This window comes from Lissotriton vulgaris, chromosome 11, assembly GCF_964263255.1.
Source record: "Lissotriton vulgaris chromosome 11, aLisVul1.2, whole genome shotgun sequence".
Taxonomy (NCBI): Eukaryota; Metazoa; Chordata; class Amphibia; order Caudata; family Salamandridae; genus Lissotriton; species Lissotriton vulgaris.
The window spans coordinates 275,465,316-275,488,004 of NC_141699.1; the positions used below are offsets into that span (position 1 = coordinate 275,465,316).

General features: G+C 45.3%; 1 protein-coding gene across 2 annotated transcripts in view; it reads left to right on the forward strand.

Moving 5' to 3' along the window:
- The first annotated feature begins 876 nt into the window (after positions 1-876).
- Positions 877-22,689, forward strand: part of AP1B1 (adaptor related protein complex 1 subunit beta 1) — a 320,810-nt gene continuing 298,997 nt past the window's right edge. Inside the window, exons 1-2 of one of the 2 annotated variants that reach the window (XM_086943235.1) lie at positions 877-1,052; positions 6,146-6,212. In XM_086943235.1, coding sequence (XP_086799361.1) covers positions 6,176-6,212 — 37 coding nt within the window. In that variant the 5' untranslated portion in view covers positions 877-1,052; positions 6,146-6,175. Of the gene's footprint in view, positions 1,053-1,192; positions 1,293-6,145; positions 6,213-22,689 lie in introns of those variants that run through there. The other variant, XM_086943236.1, reaches the window with a different exon arrangement.

The following is a 22,689-nucleotide window of genomic DNA, read 5'->3' on the forward strand; positions in this document are numbered from 1 at the left end:
TCATCCTCATGCCTCAGCAGGGCATCCACAGTCTCTCTTGTTGTTTTGGGAAGGGAGATGTGTTATGTTTATATAACCTGTGTTTGCTTGAAATGTATTGCACGCGCGCTATGTCTCTGCACGCGCGACCTGCCGGTGCATTGTGACGACAGGGTGTTCTACCTGACCACCGGCAGGTGGACAGTTGAGAGGTGACAGTTACTTGAGAGTGTTGACTGCAGTTAGACGTACCTTGGTGTTAGGTGTATTCTACAATAAAGACTTTACCACTTACCTGTTTGACTGGTCATCTTTACACTGACTTTCATAGAACTAGTTTATACTATAATCGCTTGTTTTATATCTAGTGTGTCTCAAAGGTCTTTGGGAGTGGCATTATTATCTTTCTTCTATGTTTCTTAGTAAACGAAATCGTACTCTTTATTCCACGAGTGCCGACAGTTTGTCCTATGTCTATGTCTATTCTCAACCCCGTGTTTTATATTTTGAAAACCTTGACGCTCCAAACATTAACAGAATAAGAACTTGAACACGCCGAGAGTCGCGATGTTCCATTAACATGACAGACCAGTCGCATTTGATAAAAAGAATGTTCACGATAACAGATATCTAAGGTACAGAATTTGCATTTACGTCCTCGTTAAATTCACATAATTCAATGACATAGGGTAACAAAAGAAATTCCTTATAATTATTATACTTTGCAGAAAATATTATTATATACATATATATTTTTTTTTAACACATCAGGAGTTCACCTCAACATAGTGATGCCTACGTACGTTCAAGATGTCCGTAATTTTATCGTACTGTTGTCTGTCTTTTCTTTCGACCTTTCACACACTGAGTTAGTGAGAGATCGTTTCCGTATCTGGTATCCATGGTATTGTACAGCTGACATCGGAAGTCCTCTATCCTTACCACTGTCACTTCCGGCACACAGGTGACAGCTGCTGGTCGACATCTTGTGCAGGGAGGGGGAGGAAATTTTGCGGAAATCGTGATCATCAGCGTGAGGAACTAGCCTCCCACCTCCGGCCGGGGCAGCACAGGTAAGCCAGAGACTGTTGCTACCGGTCGGGCAAAAGTAGAATAGAGGTTGGCGGTGACAGTATATGAGACGTGTCCGCGAACTAGGATGGGGGGTAAATGTCACGTTAAGGGGCGGGGTGCGAGAGGGGAGGGAGCAATTAAACGGTCTGGTAGTATAGGCAGTGACATATGCATTTATAAGGAGCAATACAGGGTGGAACGGATGCCTTCCGCACACATGCTCGGGTTCTTTATGTATGGTAATTGCGAGTTCCTTGCCCCCGCGCTTGTCATTGGTAGTGTGGTTTCTTTTATTTAATAGAATCTGTGTAGTGGTGTCATAAAGGTGGAATCGATGGTGGCTGATCGTTTGATATATTTGACCAATGCTTATTATTTATAGCAAGAGCAAATGTGCATGTGATAGTGCGGATACCATTATTTAATTTAAGATTTTAACAGATTTAGACAAGAGTATCAAATGCGTAGGTTCAGCGGTTTACTAGTATGCGATTTTTAGATATACATAGTGTCTGCTTGTTAGGGCACAATATTATGACGGCCACTGTTTCCCGAAATGGGTTTTTAAGCTTTAGATAGTTGCTATCTGGTGTAATAGTCCAATTAGTTCAGTGGAAGCAACCCAAGACAACAATACCCGGAATGCATTAAACTATCACCTGAAAGTCGGGTACTGATGATCGGTTATGTGATGATTAAGAGGATTGGAACTTGAAACTGCGTTCTGCAAGGAACTTCATCGTTTGCACATTGTTGCAATAACACTGGACCAGTGAATATCTAGTCTTGTACAGGGAGCAGGGTGCCTTATGTACCTTAAAGTGTTAGAGGCACCTGTTGGAATCTAATGAATGCCCTCAGTTACTCTGGTGTCTCTTGGATGCGTGTAAATTATCCTGAATCGCAGTCTGCAACTATTGGTTAGTTTGGTTAGTCAGACTTTCTTTTGACGCCGTGTGCTTCTGTAGCATCTCCACACTTGAGTGCTCTTAAAACGACCCATCTTTCCTCAAATCGCCCATCCCCACTTGTGGCACTTTGTTTTGTTTGTACACTGTATTAAGTATGCTGGTCCCGTTCTATCCCCTTTGGATCCAATAAACCCGATTGCTCCTTTTCAAGCAAGTGACCTCTGTTTTCTGCTATGATTGCTGTTCATTTCTGTATACTGCTGTTTATGTATTTTCTGTTATTGATTGTTAATAAAATAATTAAATGAGCATTCCTGATTCCTGCATTCTTTAATGGCACCACTGCATCGACAACTTTGGCTATTTTCAGTGACAACTGTTTGCAAAAGCACTCTAGCATCTCTAGATCTGTAAGGAACTAAGGTGTAGAGCTAGAATTAGGCGCCTTAATGTAGTAATTTTGTCTCTAAACTTTAGATGTAACTATTGTTCTCGAGCAGTATGTACACACTATTAAGGGTTTGGGGACAGATATTAAAATCCCAACGCCACTTTTTGTAATTATATTTTTGCATTAGTGGAACGGCTGTCTTTCTTAATAGACCAACATTTAAGTTTAAAATTGTGAGGTACTAAGGTGTCTTAGTTTAACAGGGCTATACTACTCAGCTCTGACATGTGACAGTAAGTCTCTTTCCTTTTCAAAACTTCTGAAATATATGGGAGAGCAAGAATGACTCTGCCTCGCAATAAGCGTTATGGCAATTCCAACAAAGTAATGACTGCATCAGCCTTCACATACTCACGGGTCTTTTGATCAATCCCATGGTCTTTTCCAAATTAACATGGGGCGTATCGCCCTTTAATCCACCTCTCTTTGATCTCTGGGTCCATGAAGAAGTTGGATATTAAACTTGACAATCTCTCTTTTGTATGGCAATGCCTAGGGAGAGGCGCCAGTGCATAAACTGTTTGACTTCTGATTGTAATTAATGTTACAGGAGACAATGTACAATGCTTAATTAATTGTGGCCTCTGATTGTGATTAACGCTACAGTAGCCGTGCTTTAACTTAGTACTGGTTCTCATTTTGAATGATTATTAATGTTTTGTTTTATTTTATTTTGGATTTTTGTAAAGCACTGTATAACAAATTGCAGTGGCTTCTGAACGTTGTGGGACATATATATATATATATATATATATTTATGAGAAGATGGTGACTGGAGCATTGCATTGGGTCGACTAAAGTATGCAGTAATAATAAAAACTGCAAGGTGGCTGGGTTAAATTCAGGTGCACCCCTATGTGTACAGTATGAAGTAATAGAAATATATCCTCTAGGTGCGGTGCTCAAAAAGGAAATGTGGCCACCATAACTGTCTTTAAGAAACAAAAAGTTACACAATTGATAACGCCTCCGAGCATGCAGTCCCATCAAATTAATCAACAACTAGTCATAGATGTCAAATTGTGCATCTTTTAATGTCCAGCGACTTCCTGTAGCCAACTTGTTTGTTGTCATAGTGGTATTATGCATTCGACTTCATCAGGGCTCAATGGAACTATTCCATAACCTCATTTTATTTAAGGAAATCCACAGTATACAATGTAACTAGATCTGTATACACAAAATACCATATGGAGAAGTGTGCCCCATCAGACCTCACATAGGAGAGTACTCCATTTCAAACTTGTTTTTGTTTGTAGCTGTTGATTGATATGCTGGGACTGTGTGCTCAGAGGCGTTATACATTGTGAACATTTTTGTTTTTTTTAAATACGCAGGAATTAATCAGCAGTTGGAAGCCACCATTCATGTATGATCGTATTATGGTGATAAGCCTTGGTGTCTGGAGACGAGTCAATAGAGTTGAATGATGTCGGTTTTAGGTGTTTAATTGACTAAATAATGATATAACAGCCACTGCACTGTTTTTCTGGTGACCTCTTGCACATGTTAAAGGTACAGCAGCCAGTATGCATATTTGATGGCGACTTCTGATTAGGATAAATGGTGACAGAAATACAATACTAACTTAATGGTGAACTGTAATTCAGATAAATGGTACAAGAACTAGTGCACTGTTCTTATGGTGACCTCCTGTTTGGTACATTTGTACAAAATCAAGTGCATTAGCTTTATCATAAGACTGTTCAGATTGACACAACAGGGGCGGATTAATAACACAACAGCATGTAGTTTAGTCCCATAAGTGAGACATTATGGCTCTTCAGCTTGTGCCTCCATTTGAGCAGTATGGAAATTGTTAGACGGACCGGGAGGGTCGGCCGAGGACAAGGGGAGAGGTCTCCGGGGAGAGCCGTCTCCAGCGATCGTACAGACAAGTAACTTCCCCCCCACAGACGGACACCACACCAGGATAAGGTTCAACGATACTTTATCAGCAATTCTTTAGGTACGGTAAAATTATACAAGGAGGTCTGGACTCAGGGGTCCCCTCGATTCTGGTCTCTGGATTGGGAAAAGGGTAGCGGGACAGTCTTGTTACCAATAGATGAAAATAGCTCTCAATCCTCGAGCTCGGCGTTCTAGATGATCGGGCCGCGGCGGAGCCAGGCAGGTCCCGAGATGGATGAAGGAAGCGACGGTCCGCGGCGGAGCCAGCAGGTCCCGATGAAGATGGTGGTTACAAACGGTCCGCGGCCACGCCAGCAGGTCCCGACGACGATGAAGGTTACGAAGGTTGCGGCAGCGCCAGCAGGCAGGACGATGTTTCGCAAGGCAGGGCTACGGCAGCGCCAGTAGTCCGTCAAGGATGAGTTCTTCACTGCGTCTCTCGACTCCAGGATACAACTGCCTTCCTGCTCTGGAGCTGCCCCAGTTATAGGGCTGGTGCCCTTTGATGTCCGGACCCTCGCACTTGGAGGTTGGGGGGTCCGGGATGAAGGGGTCCAGACACCCAGCAGGGGGGTGGAGCCAGCGCCCGGGGAGGTTGTGGCGAGCGGCACCTGGCGAGGGAGAACCATCGACACCTCTTTCTCCCATTGACCTGCCAAGTAGTCCGCTCACCTCCTGGGTGGATGGTGGTGCCGGGATGTCTGAGGCCTGGCCAGGCCCAGGGTTGGGGTCGATCGGGGGCCACGCGGCCTCGTGGCGGAGTGTCCAAGATGGCGCCCGGGCTGGGCGCGCGGGCCAGTAATGGATCGGGCCCACGAGGTCGATATGTTCAGAGGCAAGGGTCCCGGAGGGGACGGAAAACGTGAAGTGGTGGTGTGTGACACTTGAGGGACCGGGCTCGGGCCTGGTCGGGCAGAGGGGGAGCGGCCCTTCACGTGGCCTGTCCAACAGAAATCCATCAGTAGATAAGCCAGGGCCTCATATTCTGCTGTGCTATCTGTGCATGACCTCTATAACTGTCAGATTCAGATCATGGAGAATTCATAGATTTAAACTAGACAGCTGTAGATTACTAAACCAATGCTACCACCCATATCCGCGTCCTTGAACTCAATTTGGATGGACATACTTCTTGTGTTTACCATCCAGGTTATATGTGTGGAAGTAGGTTGGATACGAATCCCCTAGTCATACACTTATTTAAGCGCCATCTAAAGTATGGCATTTTCAGCAGAAAACAAACTAGCACTATAACACTCTTTTGAATCAATTCAAATATATTTGTATGCCCCAGCACAAATCATGTTACTGTCTGGTTCCCAACGTCAGACAGAATAGCGTATTTAATTTCCCACCACAATGCTCTTCAACGCATTTGTGACATGCTATGTCCAAGGGATAATAATGAATGGGTGCTGTTATCTATCGAATACAAGCCACATTTTGCTCACTACTTAAATCGCCCTTGTAGGTTTTGCCTTTTTAATCAGCTATGGCTTGAGTCTTTGTGACTGCCCCCATAGCTTTTGTGCAACGCCCCTTCTATCAGTAGCGGCCTGCTTTGCTGGCTATTCCAGTCTGCTTACATCGTTTCTTATCAGTAGTGGCGTGGTTCTTGCTGACTGCATGACCCGTGGGTTTCCTTCCTCTGGAGCAGGCTCCTAGTTTCTTCGTTCTTCTCCGACCCTATTTTCCTGTTACAGAAAAAAGGATGTCCATTGTTTTCATCCTCCTCACCCCTTCCTGCTGTTTCAGCAAAACGTCTTTAACGTCCTCCCAACTGAAACTCTCTCTCCTTTCTCTTGTTTTTGTTTTTTAGAAGTACCGAGTGTGAACACGAAGCGCAAAAATGACCGACTCCAAGTACTTCACCACCACGAAGAAAGGTAAAAGATGACCTGGAGCGGGTGGGAGGAGCAGTATTGAGATAATCACTACTTTATGAGATGTCTGAGCTGGAGGTGGGGTTGCCACTTTTAAACGAGCATTGTCAAAGTAAATAGTTTCATGTTTGTGTATTAAACCAATTTTACAGCTATGCGACCAATGCCTCTGTTTTGGCCTATAGACACTTTGGGCCTGATTAACCAAGGGCCTCAGCACTTGGAGACTCCCTCGCGACTTTGGTGCCTCCACCTCAAGTGCAGAGGCCCTTTCTGAATCAGGCCCCATATATCAAAGGCCAGGTGCATTGGCTCTTACCCTCTAAAAATGGAGAGAATACCCTGATGGTGAAATGCTGGACCACCTCAAATATTCAATTTTTTTCCCTTTGACTTAACTGCACTAATATTTGCTAAGGAAATAATCATTTTCGGAGGAAACTTAACCCGTGCAAAATCGTGGATCATAAATGAAGATAACTTGAGGGCTATGATGAAATACATGTCAGTAATACCTGTTTTCACCTGAAGAGAGCCTATTAGGTACTGGCTCAAAAGTTTGAGGGCCTGATGCGTGGCCATTGATACCTACTCATCTCTTCCCCTGCTTTCAGTCCTAACTAGCATCAAACAAAACACTACAAAAGATGAAAACCTGGCAGGAGAAACATCAAAATGCCCCTCCTCCATCCAAGACGGGATATTAAAAGATTAGAAGGGTCAGAAGAAAACATTGATGAGTGGGGAGTAGGAAGGATTGAGTAGGAAAAAGAGGAAAGAGATGGAGGAAACAAGTGAATTGCAAAGCATGGGTAGGCGAGGGTATTGATAACCGGACAGTAACGAGCATTGGCATAGCCAATAGGTCTCGCCTTTGGGTCCTTATAAGTGTTTAGCTAGAGCCATTAGCTTTGCCTCTCGCCCTTCTATTTTTAACCACACTATTCTAAACCTACTGCATGTCAGAAACTAGATGGATGATCACGCTGTAAATCTAGGCTGTGAATACACTAAACCGGCGAAAAATAGTGGCTGAATTTCCTCGATGTAGGTAGAGGAAATGTTTATTTTTTTATTGGGGACTCTTTCTCTGATGATTGTTGAGCTTTCTCACAATCGAACTCCTGGTATGGTTGAGTTCTTGTTTAATGAAGTCTGAACAGCTTTCAGTAAAAGATCAAATCAGAAACTGCGAAAAAGCCAGAATATGCGCAAGGACAGCAAGAACGTCTTGTTTGTATCATTTCAACTACGTTCCAAATAAATAACAAACTACTAATAACGCTTCAGTTTCTCTGGTTAAAAACTGCTAATAACGCTTCAGTTTTTCTGGTTAAAAACTGCTAATAGTGCTTTAGTTTCTCTGGTTAAAAACGAGCCAGAATTTGGACCTGCCTGCCCACTCCATTGCTTTTTTTAGAAAAAATTGACATCTTTAAATAGTAGTAGGTTCGTTTTTTTTTTTTAAATTAATAGTGGAATTGAAAAAGTCTTAGTTTTCTTGTTCCAAACCAAAAACGTATCTTCGCAAACATCCAGTGGCATGAATATTGTGACTTTGTGTTATATCGAAGAAATCTGTTAAGCTTTCTCTTTGAGGCTTGACAAAGTACATAATTAAACAAGCATTAGAAATGCAATAGGTCTCGGATTTATTTGAGTTAAAACTAATGGCATTGTAAATGGCAATGTCTTTTAGCCATGTGTTATGGAGTGTATGCATGTGGTCTGTAGTGGAATTATGTGGGTTGGATTGGAATTGTAGCAATGGTGGCATGCTGCGCTTTAGATGAATATGTTTAAAAGTAAAGTGCACCATACTGCGATTGCTACAATAGTTAATTGTGGATGCGTTAACAATTGATGTGTGCACTGATGGCTGGTGGTGTGTGTGCCTGTAGAAATTGTGCACTGATGGCTGGTGGTGTGTGTGCTTGGTGGAAGCGTACACAGACGGCTGGAGGTGTGTGTGCCTGGTGAAAGCGTGCACTGATGTCTGGTGTTGTGTGCGTGGTGGAAGCCTGCACTGACAGCTGATGGTGTTTGTGCCCGGTGAAAGCGTGCACTGATGGCTGGTGGTGTTTGTGCCCGGTGAAAGTGTGCAGTGACGGCTGGTGGTATGTGTGTTTGGTTGTGTGTGTGGTGGTGAGTGTGTAGTGGTGAGAGTGGTCTTTTCCTGCGCACTCACTCTTACTCTGCATTCATTCTGCACTCACTCTCACTCTGCACTCACTCTGCACTCACTCTCACTCTGCGCTCACTCTGCGCTCACTGTGCACTCACTCTGCACTCACTCTCACTCTGCAGCACTCACACTCTGCACTCACTCTCACTCTGCACACACTCTCACTCTGCACACACTCTCACTCTGCACCCACTCTCACTCTGCACCCACTCTCACTCTGCACCCACTCTCACTCTGCACACACTCACACTTTGCAGCACTCACTCACACTCTGCAGCACTCACTCACACTCTGCAGCACTCACTCACACTCTGCAGCACTCACTCACACTCTGCAGCACTCACTCACACTCTGCAGCACTCACTCACACTCTGCAGCACTCACTCACACTCTGTAGCACTCACTCTCACTCTGCAGCACTCACTCTCACTCTGCAGCACTCACTCTCACTCTGCAGCACTCACTCTCACTCTGCAGCACTCACTCTCACTCTGCAGCACTCACTGCAGCACTCACTCTGCAGCACTCACTCTGTAGCACTCACTCTGCAGCACTCACTCTGCAGCACTCACTCTGCAGCACTCACTCTGCAGCACTCACTCTGCAGCACTCACTCTGCAGCACTCACTCTGCAGCACTCACTCTGCAGCACTCACTCTGCAGCACTCACTCTGCAGCACTCACTTACTCTGCACTCACTCACTCTGCACCCACTCTCACTCTGCACCCACTCTCACTCTGCACTCACTCTCACTCTGCACCCACTCTCACTCTGCACTCACTATCACTCTGCACCCACTATCACTCTGCACCCACTATCACTCTGCACTCACTATCACTCTGCACTCACTATCACTCTGCACTCACTATCACTCTGCACTCACTATCACTCTGCACTCACTATCACTCTGCACTCACTATCACTCTGCACTCACTATCACTCTGCACTCACTATCACTCTGCACTCACTATCACTCTGCACTCACTATCACTCTGCACTCACTATCACTCTGCACTCACTATCACTCTGCACTCACTATCACTCTGCACTCACTATCACTGCACTCACTCTGCTCTCACTCACTCTGCTCTCACTCACTCTGCACTCACTCACTCTGCACTCACTCACACTGCACCCACTCTCACTCTGCACCCACTCTCACTCTGCACTCACTCTCACTCTGCACTCACTCTCACTCTGCACTCACTATCACTCTGCACTCACTATCACTCTGCACTCACTGTCACTCTGCACTCACTGTCACTCTGCACTCACTGTCACTCTGCACTCACTGTCACTCTGCACTCACTGTCACTCTGCACTCACTGTCACTCTGCACTCACTGTCACTCTGCACTCACTGTCACTCTGCACTCACTGTCACTCTGCACTCACTGTCACTCTGCACTCACTGTCACTCTGCACTCACTGTCACTCTGCACTCACTGTCACTCTGCACTCACTGTCACTCTGCACTCACTGTCACTCTGCACTCACTGTCACTCTGCACTCACTGTCACTCTGCACTCACTCTCGCACTCACTGTCACTCTCGCACTCACTGTCACTCTCGCACTCACTGTCACTCTCGCACTCACTGTCACTCTCGCACTCACTGTCACTCTCGCACTCACTGTCACTCTCGCACTCACTCTGCACACACTCACTCTGCACACACTCTCACTCTGCACACTCTCACTCTGCACACACTCTCACTCTGCACACTCTCACTCTGCACACTCTCACTCTGCACACACTCACTCTGCACACACTCACTCTGCACACACTCACTCTGCACACACTCACTCTGCACACACTCACTCTGCACACACTCACTCTGCACACACTCACTCTGCACACACTCACTCTGCACACACTCTCATTCTGCACACATTCTCACTCTGCACTCACTGTCATTTTGACACTCACTCTACACTTACTGTCACTCTCGCACTCACTCTCACTCTGCACTCACTCTCACTCTGCACTCACTCTCACTCTGCACACACTCTCACTCTGCACACACTCTCACTCTGCACTCACTGTCATTTTGACACTCACTCTGCACTCAGTCACTCTCACACTCACTCTGCACTCAGTCACTCTCACACTCACTCTGCAGTCAGTCACTCTCGCACTCACTCTGCAGTCACTCTCGCACTCACTCTGCACCCACTGTCACTCTCGCACTCACTCTACACTCACTGTCAATCTGCACTCCCTCTACACTCACTGTCACTCTGCACTCCCTCTGCACTCTCACTGCACTCTCACTCTGCACTCATTCTGCACTCACTCGGCACTCACTCACACTGCACACTCTGCTCTCACTCTGCTCTCACTCTGCACTCACTCTGCACTCACTCTCACTCTGCACTCACTCTCACTCTGCACTCACTCTCACTCTGCACTCACTCTGCACTCACTCTCACTCTGCACTCACTCTCACTCTGCACTCACTCTCACTCTGCACTCACTCTGCAGCACTCACACTCTGCAGCACTCACACTCTGCAGCACTCACACTCTGCAGCACTCACACTCTGCAGCACTCACACTCTGCAGCACTCACACTCTGCAGCACTCACAGTCTGCAGCACTCACAGTCTGCAGCACTCACACTCACAGTCTGCAGCACTCACACTCACTCTGCAGCACTCACACTCACTCTGCAGCACTCACACTCACTCTGCAGCACTCACACTCACTCTGCAGCACTCACACTCACTCTGCAGCACTCACACTCACTCTGCAGCACTCACACTCACTCTGCAGCACTCACACTCACTCTGCAGCACTCACACTCACTCTGCAGCACTCACACTCACTCTGCAGCACTCACACTCACTCTGCAGCACTCACTCTGCAGCACTCACTCTGCAGCACTCACTCTGCAGCACTCACTCTGCAGCACTCACTCTGCAGCACTCACTCTGCAGCACTCACTCTGCAGCACTCACTCTGCTGCACTCACTCTGCTGCACTCACTCTGCAGCACTCACTCTGCAGCACTCACTCTGCAGCACTCACTCTGCAGCACTCACTCTGCAGCACTCACTCTGCAGCACTCACTCTGCAGCACTCACTCTGCAGCACTCACTCTGCAGCACTCACTCTGCAGCACTCACTCTGCTGCACTCACTCTGCTGCACTCACTCTGCTGCACTCACTCTGCTGCACTCACTCTGCTGCACTCACTCTGCTGCACTCACTCTGCTGCACTCACTCTGCAGCACTCACTCTGCTGCACTCACTCTGCTGCACTCACTCTGCTGCACTCACTCTGCTGCACTCACTCTGCTGCACTCACTCTGCTGCACTCACTCTGCTGCACTCACTCTGCTGCACTCACTCTCACTCTGCACACACTCTCACTCTGCACTCACATTCACTCTGCACTCACATTCACTCTGCATTCACTCTGCACTCACATTCACTCTGCACTCACATTCACTCTGCACTCACATTCACTCTGCAGCACTTACTCTCACTCTGCATTCCCTCTCACTCTGCAGCACTCACCCTGCACTCACTCACTCTGCACTCACTCACTCTGCACTCACTCACTCTGCACTCACTCACTCTGCACTCACTCACTCTGCACTCACTCACTCTGCACTCACTCACTCTGCACCCACTCACTCTGCACCCACTCTCACTCTGCACCCACTCTCACTCTGCACCCACTCTCACTCTGCACCCACTCTCACTCTGCACCCACTCTCACTCTGCACCCACTCTCACTCTGCACCCGCTCTCACTCTGCACCCGCTCTCACTCTGCACCCGCTCTCACTCTGCACCCGCTCTCACTCTGCACCCGCTCTCACTCTGCACCCACTCTCACTCTGCACACACTCACACTTTGCAGCACTCACTCACACTCTGCAGCACTCACTCACACTCTGCAGCACTCACTCACACTCTGCAGCACTCACTCACACTCTGCAGCACTCACTCACACTCTGCAGCACTCACTCACACTCTGCAGCACTCACTCACACTCTGTAGCACTCACTCTCACTCTGCAGCACTCACTCTCACTCTGCAGCACTCACTCTGCAGCACTCACTCTGCAGCACTCACTCTGCAGCACTCACTCTGCAGCACTCACTCTGCAGCACTCACTCTGCAGCACTCACTCTGCAGCACTCACTCTGCTGCACTCACTCTGCTGCACTCACTCTGCACTCACTCTGCACTCACTCTGCACTCACTCTGCACTCACTCTGCACTCACTCTGCACTCACTCTGCACTCACTCTGCACTCACTCTGCACTCACTCTGCACTCACTCTCGCACTCACTGCACTCACAGTCACTCTTGCACCCACTCTGCACGCACAGTCACTCTCGCACTCACTGCACTCACAGTCACTCTTGCACCCACTCTGCACGCACAGTCACTCTCGCACTCACTGTCACTCTCGCACTCACTCTGCACTCACTGTCACTCTCGCACTCACTCTGCACTCACTGTCACTCTCGCACTCACTCTGCACTCACAATCACAGTCACTCTGCACTCACAATCAGTCACTCTGCACTCACAATCACAGTCACTCTGCACTCAGTCACTCTTGCACTCACTCTGCACTCACTATCACTCTTGCAGTCACTCTTGCACTCACTCTTGCACTCACTCTTGCACTCACTCTTGCACTCACTCTTGCACTCACTGAATTGAAATTTAGACAAAGAAAACATGACGTAAATATTAACACAACGAGGCCTGCGCTGGACTCTTTTTGTTTAAAACCGAGACTTAAAAATATTTATTTTAGTAAACATGTTTGGCAGCTATTAAAATAAAAAAAAACGGAGTAAAAAGCACTGTCTGCGAAGCCTCAGGGTTTTAAAAAGATTTTAAAATAGTTTTATTGTTCAAGTGCACGTTACGATGTCCTACGTCAGGAAACATTGATTTCTTAGAGCACGAACTTTAACCCCGTTGCAAAGTTTCCGTTTTTGGCATTTGTGTAATTATCTGTAGGTGAAAGAGCGGAAGGTGTACAGCTGACATACCTCTGACAGATCTCCGCTCACTGGTGGTGCATCGCGTGTTTCCTATTCTGTGACTATTTCAGTGTCCTCTGGAAAAACACACAAACTGTCCGGCTTGTCGTTTGGATAACAATTCAAATAAATGTCTGTGAAAATTGTCAACAAAGTCTTTCTATTTATTTATTCCTAAAGTAAAAAATGCAGAAGGCCCAAGAAAAAACCAGCAGGGAGGAGTTGTGGTCCGACTTCGAATTCCAGCGGTGTGGGCTGGAAAGGACGAGCAGGCGGGGAGAGGCGATGTCAGCGGCCTCTGAACGCCCGGCATCTGGCTTCAATTACCAATGGGTAATCAATTGGGGCGGGGAGAAAGAGATAGGATCCTTTCAAACTCCTGTTAAATTGCTTTTCATCAATGGGGGAAAGGATCACTTGTCCTGCGAAAAACTTAGGTCTGCAGGTTGGTAACTGGGTGTCTCCCAATAAAATGACCCTCATACACGTGTGTTTTTTGGCTTGCTTGCGTTAGCGGTATATGAGGTGTCCCCGCTTATATCACACGTGCGTGCGTAATCATTGGGTCAGTTCATTCGTGTGCACCCTCCACCAGGAGGTTTTACCTTAAGTTTTAAGGCAGTAGTGATCGTGGAAATGGAGTGATCAAGGTGGTGATGAGTGATTTGATAAAGTCTGGACTCTCAGAGCTAGGAAGTTTATTAAATCTGGATTCCAGCTTTTATTAAAAGAAAGTTCGTGCTGCTATGGAATCTGTTTATGAATTCAAGCGCACTTAAAGGTTTAATAAAATGGTCGACATGTTTCAGCTGTGATAGACTATTGGTCAAATAGCTTTCCTCAGGACCAGGGGGTGAAAGTTGTGAATTAAGTGAAAGAATAGGTAAATTATGACCTGATTCTTGAAGTGATGAGAGGTCTCATTGTACCTGTAAAAAGAAAGCACATAACAAAAAGGCAAATGGGGAGACAAGGGGGGGGGGGAGGGGGTTGGGGTTAAAGGAAATGGATAAAGTACAAATTTGTACACATTCAAAACCAAATGATTTTGAATAAAGTAACTGTAAAATGGCAATACTTCGCACAGAATCACTCTCATATCAGGCGTCAACTCACCCATTCTCATATCAAAAAACGGCGTGAGGTGACTGTGCTATACTGTTTTGTGGTGCTCTTAGTTTTTGCCGGTCATTGGTGTATATAATTAGCTCTCATACGGTGATATGGCATGCTGGTAGCTCGGCACTGAGGTGCTACTGATGTGACATTGTCAAGGGTTTCTTGGTGCCGTTCGTGATTACGACATCGTTATCACACGGTATTTGGCGTGTTTGTTATGGCTTGGTAGTCAGGGGTTGGGCGTGGGTGGCTATGCTAAATACCGGATTTTGCCTACCTCTTGGTTCAAAGCTATTAGCTTCATCAGGGGAGGGAGGTTTTTGAACTGGACGGTAGCGCTAGAAGGAGGGAAATAATTGTTAGCATGGATAGGTTTTACTTGCGCTTTTCGTCTGGTGGAGAGTCGAAGCTTCCGTCTTGTACCTTCTGCAATCGCGTCCTCGCTCGCAGCATGTGCTGTCTCTGCCTCCGTCCACCCGTAAATGGTGGCGGTTGGCGAGGCGGATGTTTTTAAGGGCAGTGATGTAGAAATAGATAAAATACTCGGTATGGCGATAGTTATTACAATTCCCAAAAGGTGGTTTCTAAGTGTTTTTTTGCCAATTATAAATTATTATAAAAATGGTATGTGTGTTTTTAAAATTGTTGGGGAATTTGTAGAGCCTATGGTGGCATGTAAATTGGCAGCCTAATTAGGCTATCGATTTTTTCAAATGTCACAAAGTGGTATTGTGTAGCTAATAGCTAGTTGATAGACCGGGAATTAAGAGTGGGGTAGTGACCCAGGGTAATAAACTTGAATTTAGTTAAGAGCAAGCCAAGGGATAAACTCATTTAGTTGAGAGCGAGCCATGGGATAGTCATTCAGTCCCTGGGTGTCAGTTCTGAGTCTGTGCACCCAGCGTTGTTCCTTTTCGAACAGTATTTTTGAGGCATTTCTGTCTATGGTTTCAAGGGTTTCTAAGATGACCCACTGCAGATCTTTGACTGTATGTCCCAGTTCTTTGAAATGTGTTGACATTTTTGTTGTTGTCCTTTTGCAGTTCAGGTTGCTGCGATGTTCATACATCCGTTGTTTGGCCTTGCGACAGGTCATGCCTATGTACTTCATCTGGCATGGACATGTTATCATATATATCACATGACTCGTATTGCAGTTGGTGTGTCTTTTGAGTTTCCAAAGTAGATCTGGTAGCAACTGTAGATCCTTTTTAGGTTTCGTGGTTTCACAGGCTAGGCAGGTGCCACAGGGATAATGTCCTGTTATGGGGGTAGTGTTCCATAAGCCCGGTTGTTCTTTTTTCTTTTTCGGTGGCGGTCTAGTATGTACTAGTTGATCTTTGAGGTTCCTGCTTCTTTTGTTTGCAAAACGAGGTTTTGGCCAGTCAAGGTTGTTCGATGTAATTATTTTCCAGTTTCTGTTAATTATCTTTTTCACCTTATTTGTGACGGGACTGTAAGTAGTGACACATGTCGTTCTGTTGTCTGGTGTTTTTGGATGTGTTTCCAATAATGCGTCTCTCGGTTGGTTTTGTGCACGTTTCTTGCAAGAGAGGATTATTTTCTTAGGATATTCGCAAACTGACAGTTTTTCACAAAGATCATTTGCTTGGTCCTTGTAGTCACTCTTGATACTGCAGTTTCTTCTGAGGCGAAGAAATTGGCTATAAGGGAGATTTTCCCTTAGGGGTCGTGGGTGGAAGCTTTTGAAAGAGAGTAAGCTGTTTTTCGCTGTTGGCTTGAAAAAAGTTTTGGTATGGAGGGAGTTGTTCTTCGCAAAGATGGTTATGTCCAGGAAGTCTAGTGTTCTTTTATTGGCAGTGTACGTGAATTGTAGGCAATCATCTTGTTCATTTAGCCATCGATGAAAATAGTTAAGGGTCTGTTCATCTCCTTTCCAGATCAGTATGATATCGTCTATATACCTTTTCCAAAAGGCAATATTTTTCAGGAAAGGGTTGGTTGTGTTTTGGATGAACCTGTTCTCAAAGTGGCTCACGTACAATCCAGCCACGCTGGGGGCAAATGTGCTGCCCATTGAAGTCCCATGACGTTGGACAAAGAGAGTATCTTTGTACATAAAGAAATTCTCCATTAAGGCCAGTCTGCAACATTCTAGCACAAAGTGTCTCGGGGTTTTATGAGACCACTCTATGCTGAAAAGGATATCTTCTAGAATGTTCAGAGTTTTTTGCTGAGGGAGGCTCGTATAGAGGCTCTCTACGTCTAACCCCACCAAGAGCATGGTATCTTCAGAATATTCAAATGATTTGAGTAAATTCAGAAGGTCTCTTGTATCTTTAATTCAAAGGGAGGACACCACCCCCAGGACGACCAATCGTCTCAGGAATCAATTCACTCCTGGAGCCCCTGTCAGAATTTGCTGATCAATTTCTAAGACCCTTAGTCCAAAAAACCCCGACATATCTTAAAGATACAAGAGACCTTCTGAATTTACTCAAATCATTTGAATATTCTGAAGATACCATGCTCTTGGTGGGGTTAGACGTAGAGAGCCTCTATACGAGCCTCCCTCAGCAAAAAACTCTGAACATTCTAGAAGATATCCTTTTCAGCATAGAGTGGTCTCATAAAACCCCGAGACACTTTGTGCTAGAATGTTGCAGACTGGCCTTAATGGAGAATTTCTTTATGTACAAAGATACTCTCTTTGTCCAACGTCATGGGACTTCAATGGGCAGCACATTTGCCCCCAGCGTGGCTGGATTGTACGTGAGCCACTTTGAGAACAGGTTCATCCAAAACACAACCAACCCTTTCCTGAAAAATATTGCCTTTTGGAAAAGGTATATAGACGATATCATACTGATCTGGAAAGGAGATGAACAGACCCTTAACTATTTTCATCGATGGCTAAATGAACAAGATGATTGCCTACAATTCACGTACACTGCCAATAAAAGAACACTAGACTTCCTGGACATAACCATCTTTGCGAAGAACAACTCCCTCCATACCAAAACTTTTTTCAAGCCAACAGCGAAAAACAGCTTACTCTCTTTCAAAAGCTTCCACCCACGACCCCTAAGGGAAAATCTCCCTTATAGCCAATTTCTTCGCCTCAGAAGAAACTGCAGTATCAAGAGTGACTACAAGGACCAAGCAAATGATCTTTGTGAAAAACTGTCAGTTTGCGAATATCCTAAGAAAATAATCCTCTCTTGCAAGAAACGTGCACAAAACCAACCGAGAGACGCATTATTGGAAACACATCCAAAAACACCAGACAACAGAACGACATGTGTCACTACTTACAGTCCCGTCACAAATAAGGTGAAAAAGATAATTAACAGAAACTGGAAAATAATTACATCGAACAACCTTGACTGGGCAAAACCTCGTTTTGCAAACAAAAGAAGCAGGAACCTCAAAGATCTACTAGTACATACTAGACCGCCACCGGTAAAGAAAAAAGAACAACCGGGCTTATGGAACACTACCCCCATAACAGGACATTATCCCTGTGGCACCTGCCTAGCCTGTGAAACCACGAAACCTACAAAGGATCTACAGTTGCTACCAGATCTACTTTGGAAACTCAAAAGACACACCAACTGCAATACGAGTCATGTGATATATATGATAACATGTCCATGCCAGATGAAGTACATAGGCATGACCTGTCGCAAGGCCAAACAACGGATGTATGAACATCGCAGCAACGTGAACTGCAAAAGGACAACAACAAAAATGTCAACACATTTCAAAGAACTGGGACATACAGTCAAAGATCTGCAGTGGGTCATCTTAGAAACCCTTGAAACCATAGACAGAAATGCCTCAAAAATACTGTTCGAAAAGGAACAACGCTGGGTGCACAGACTCAGAACTGACACCCAGGGACTGAATGACTCTATCCCATGGCTCGCTCTCAACTAAATGAGTTTATCCCTTGGCTTGCTCTTAACTAAATTCAAGTTTATTACCTGGGTCACTACCCCACTCTTAATTCCCGGTTTATCAACCAGCTATTAGCTACACAATACCACTTTGTGACATTTGAAAAAATCGATAGCCTAATTAGGCTGCCAATTTACATGCCACCATAGGCTCTACAAATTCCCCAACAATTTTAAAAACACACATACCATTTTTATAATAATTTATAATTGGCAAAAAAACACTTAGTTATTACAATTCCCAAAAGGTGGTTTCTATCGCCATACCGAGTATTTTCTCTATTTCTACATCACTGCCCTTAAAAACATCCGCCTCGCCAACCGCCACCATTTCCGGGTGGACGGAGGCAGAGACAGCACATGCTGCGAGCGAGGACGCGATTGCAGAAGGTACAAGACGGAAGCTTCGACTCTCCACCAGACGAAAAGCGCAAGTAAAACCTATCCATACTAACAATTATTTCCCTCCTTCTAGCGCTACCGTCCAGTTCAAAAACCTCCCTCCCCTGATGAAGCTAATAGCTTTGAACCAAGAGGTAGGCAAAATCCGGTATTTAGCATAGCCACCCACGCCCAACCCCTGACTACCAAGCCATAACAAACACGCCAAATACCGCGTGATAACGATGTCGTAATCACGAACGGCACCAAGAAACCCTTGACAATGTCACATCAGTAGCACCTCAGTGCCGAGCTACCAGCATGCCATATCACCGTATGAGAGCTAATTATATATACCAATGACCGGCAAAAACTAAGAGCACCACAAAACAGTATAGCACAGTCAACCTCACGCCGTTTTTTTGATATGAGAATGGGTGAGTTGACGCCTGATATGAGAGTGATTCTGTGCGAAGTATTGCCATTTTACAGTTACTTTATTCAAATCATTTGGTTTTGAATGTGTACAAATTTGTACTTTATCCATTTCCTTTAACCCCAACCCCCCCCCCCCCCCCCCCCCCCCTTGTCTCCCCATTTGCCTTTTTGTTATGTGCTTTCTTTTTACAGGTACAATGAGACCTCTCATCACTTCAAAAATCAGGTCATAATTTACCTATTCTTTCACTTAATTCACAACTTTCACCCCCTGGTCCTGAGGAAAGCTATTTGACCAATAGTCTATCACAGCTGAAACATGTCGACCATTTTATTAGACCTTTAAGTGCGCTTGAATTCATAAACAGATTCCATAGCAGCACAAACTTTCTTTTAATAAAAGCTGGAATCCAGATTTAATAAACTTCCTAGCTCTGAGAGTCCAGACTTTTTTATCAAATCACTCATCACCACCTTGATCACTCCATTTCCACGATCACTACTGCCTTAAAACTTAAGGTAAAACCTCCTGGTGCAGGGTGCACACGAATGAACTGACCCAATGATTACGCACGCACGTGTGATATAAGCGGGGACACCTCATATACCGCTAACGCAAGCAAGCCAAAAAACACACGTGTATGAGGGTCATTTTATTGGGAGACACCCAGTTACCAACCTGCAGACCTAAGTTTTTCGCAGGACAAGTGATCCGTTCAATTACCAATGGCCTACAAGCTTTGGCAGGGAGCAAGCATGCGCGCACACACAGCTGAAAAAAAATGAACTGGAAAGAGGTGAATGCGCGGCGGCCCCTGACAGCTGGTAATTGATGAATTGTAGCCTTCTGCTGCGCGTCTCCGCACGGAATATGCAGGAAGTGGAGCAACTCTACAGACTATGGCCTTTTGCGTGCTGCCTTGTAAAAACACAGCCATGCGAGGGCCAATTGCCATGCAGCTGCCATAAATAACGAACACAATTCACGCGCTTCTCTGGAATTCGTAGGTTAGATTTTCGAAGTCCTCTCAAAAGGACTCTGAAGCCACACCCACTTCGTGGGATGTAGGCCGAGCCCTAAAAAAATCCATTAAGGGGCACTCGCAGAATGTGAGTTCACAGCCCCCGTCGAGCGCCTGGGTTCCCCATCCCTATTCACACTTTGTAATTCATTCACCCACAGACAGGCACGAAACAGGGCCATAGGGTAGCCTCATCTCACAGGGGGCAGTGTAAGGAGGGAAGCCCCGTGAGGCTGTGCAGCACTAGGCCTCAACATGGGAAGCTACAGGCAAACACCCCCCCCAGGAGCAAACACAAATATCGCGTGCTCTCTGCAGAGAGAAATAACTGTGATAATGCAATAACGATATTTACAATAAGTTCTTCACAATCACCATTCTAATTAACTTAACAGTACGCTAAACGATTCTATAGATGTCTATATGGTGCCTTTTAACAGGAATAAGTGATAATATCTTTGTGCTCTGAGGAGCCCCATACTGCCAGGCTGAGCATTACAAAACATCCTACAAAGAGGTGCATAAACTAGGCTGCAGGCTGGATCGATGAGTTGAACTCCCACCGTTGAAACATGCAGTGAATTCCAGGTCTTGAGTTTAACTCCATTCTTACGAAAGCAGACAGATGGAGTACCATTAAAGTGGCTTAACAATAACAAACCCCGTAAGTTACAGTGCTTGGGAGTGCATTTTGACGCTTGTTCGGCGGATTAAGCTTTCCAAGTCCATATCTGACCACTGTAGCCCATCCATTCTCTTGACAGTCTCCAGCTTCATTGATGCTCATGCACTCTTTTTTTTCCCTCCCGGTCGGTCGTGTGCCTTGTTTTGGGGGGAATTGTGCAAGTCAGCCAGCAACCCTGATGGTGGGGTTGTGAAAGTGGTATACCACCAGTTTAATTTGCATCAGCAGATGTTGAGCATGTTGAACACGGACAACAGGAGGGGGGCGGGAGCAAAGGAAATGCGAACGATGGGAGTAGGGCGGGAGCAAAGTAAAACGCAAAAGGAAATTAAAAAAAAAGTGAGGCAAAAGAAAAAAGTAGTGCGGGTACCAAATAATATGGCTGTTATCAAAAAGATCTATGCAGCAGGGGCAAACGCAAGGGCGGACACAAACAGCTACAAGGTGGGATAAATGTACTGTATTCACAAACCAAAAAAGGCATTTAGAAGGGCGGACTAAGTAACCAATCGCAAGCGGTGGACGTTTGGTGGGTGTCTTCTAACTTTGCAGAGACATTACTACATGCCTCGTGGAGCAGCGCATGTGCTCTGCCTCTAGGCTCGACCTAAAAAGGGAGAGGGAGTGAGAAGGCTAGTGATATAGAAAGGAGACTGGGGGGGGGGGGGGGGGGGGGGGGGGGAAGAGCACGAAAAATTAACCATTTCCTCAGTGGATGCCACCTCACTTCAGAGGGCAAGGGCTGACTGGTAATTAAGTTAAAACTTCATCTGTACCCAGAGCAGTTTTTATGCACCCATATGGGATATGTGAGGTTCTGTCCCAAGTGAGCATTTGGAGGAGTTGGTTCTGATAAGCAGGCAAATAAACTGGCAGTAGATACTGCTGTCACAGAGGAGAGTGTGGGATGCTATGTCTTTTTATATTGAAAGTTGCATTCATCTGTAGGGAATCCTCTTAATCCTAATGGGAAGATAGGGAAAGCAGTGCCTACATAGTCCTTCCTATCAGGCATCAGTATTACTTCATAGGAATGTCAGAATTATTTTACCACTCAAATTTATAGTAAGGAATTGTTTCGTGTGGATGAATCCATTCTACTGTTTTTTGGAGTCAGTGAGATGTGTGTAGATGGTGTAAAAAGACACACCACATACAAGTTATTGATATCTGGGTCTCTATCTACACATTAAAAAAGCTATTTTTGATGTGACATCCTCCTCCATTCGAGATGTATATCTGCGTACTTGGTAAAACATTGGTAGCCCACAGTAAGATTCCCTTTCTGTATCCTGATGAGGCCTATAATTATGTACAGGATGAACTGCTTCGACACCTTTCTGGCGGTAAAGAGAGAGATCAAGTTAAAAACACATTAACATGCTAAAGAGATGTGATAGTTTCAGCACCTTGTTATAAAACAATCCTCCTTCGACTATTAAGCCACACTGGAGCATAAATATGTTTGGTAACTGAAAGAAAATTAGGGACTCCTAGAGTTATAAATAAAAATACTTTTTTATATTTTATATATATTTTATATATTGTTTTACAATTTTTAAATACTATTCACTGTACTTATACAAATGAAATTAAAAGCATGAACATTTGGCAAATCTATGTACAAGTATATTCTCTCCCATCTACAAAAAAGTGCTAGAACCTGTCACCTCTCAATACTATTCACCAAATTGCTCTATTAAAACCTTTGTTGTATTG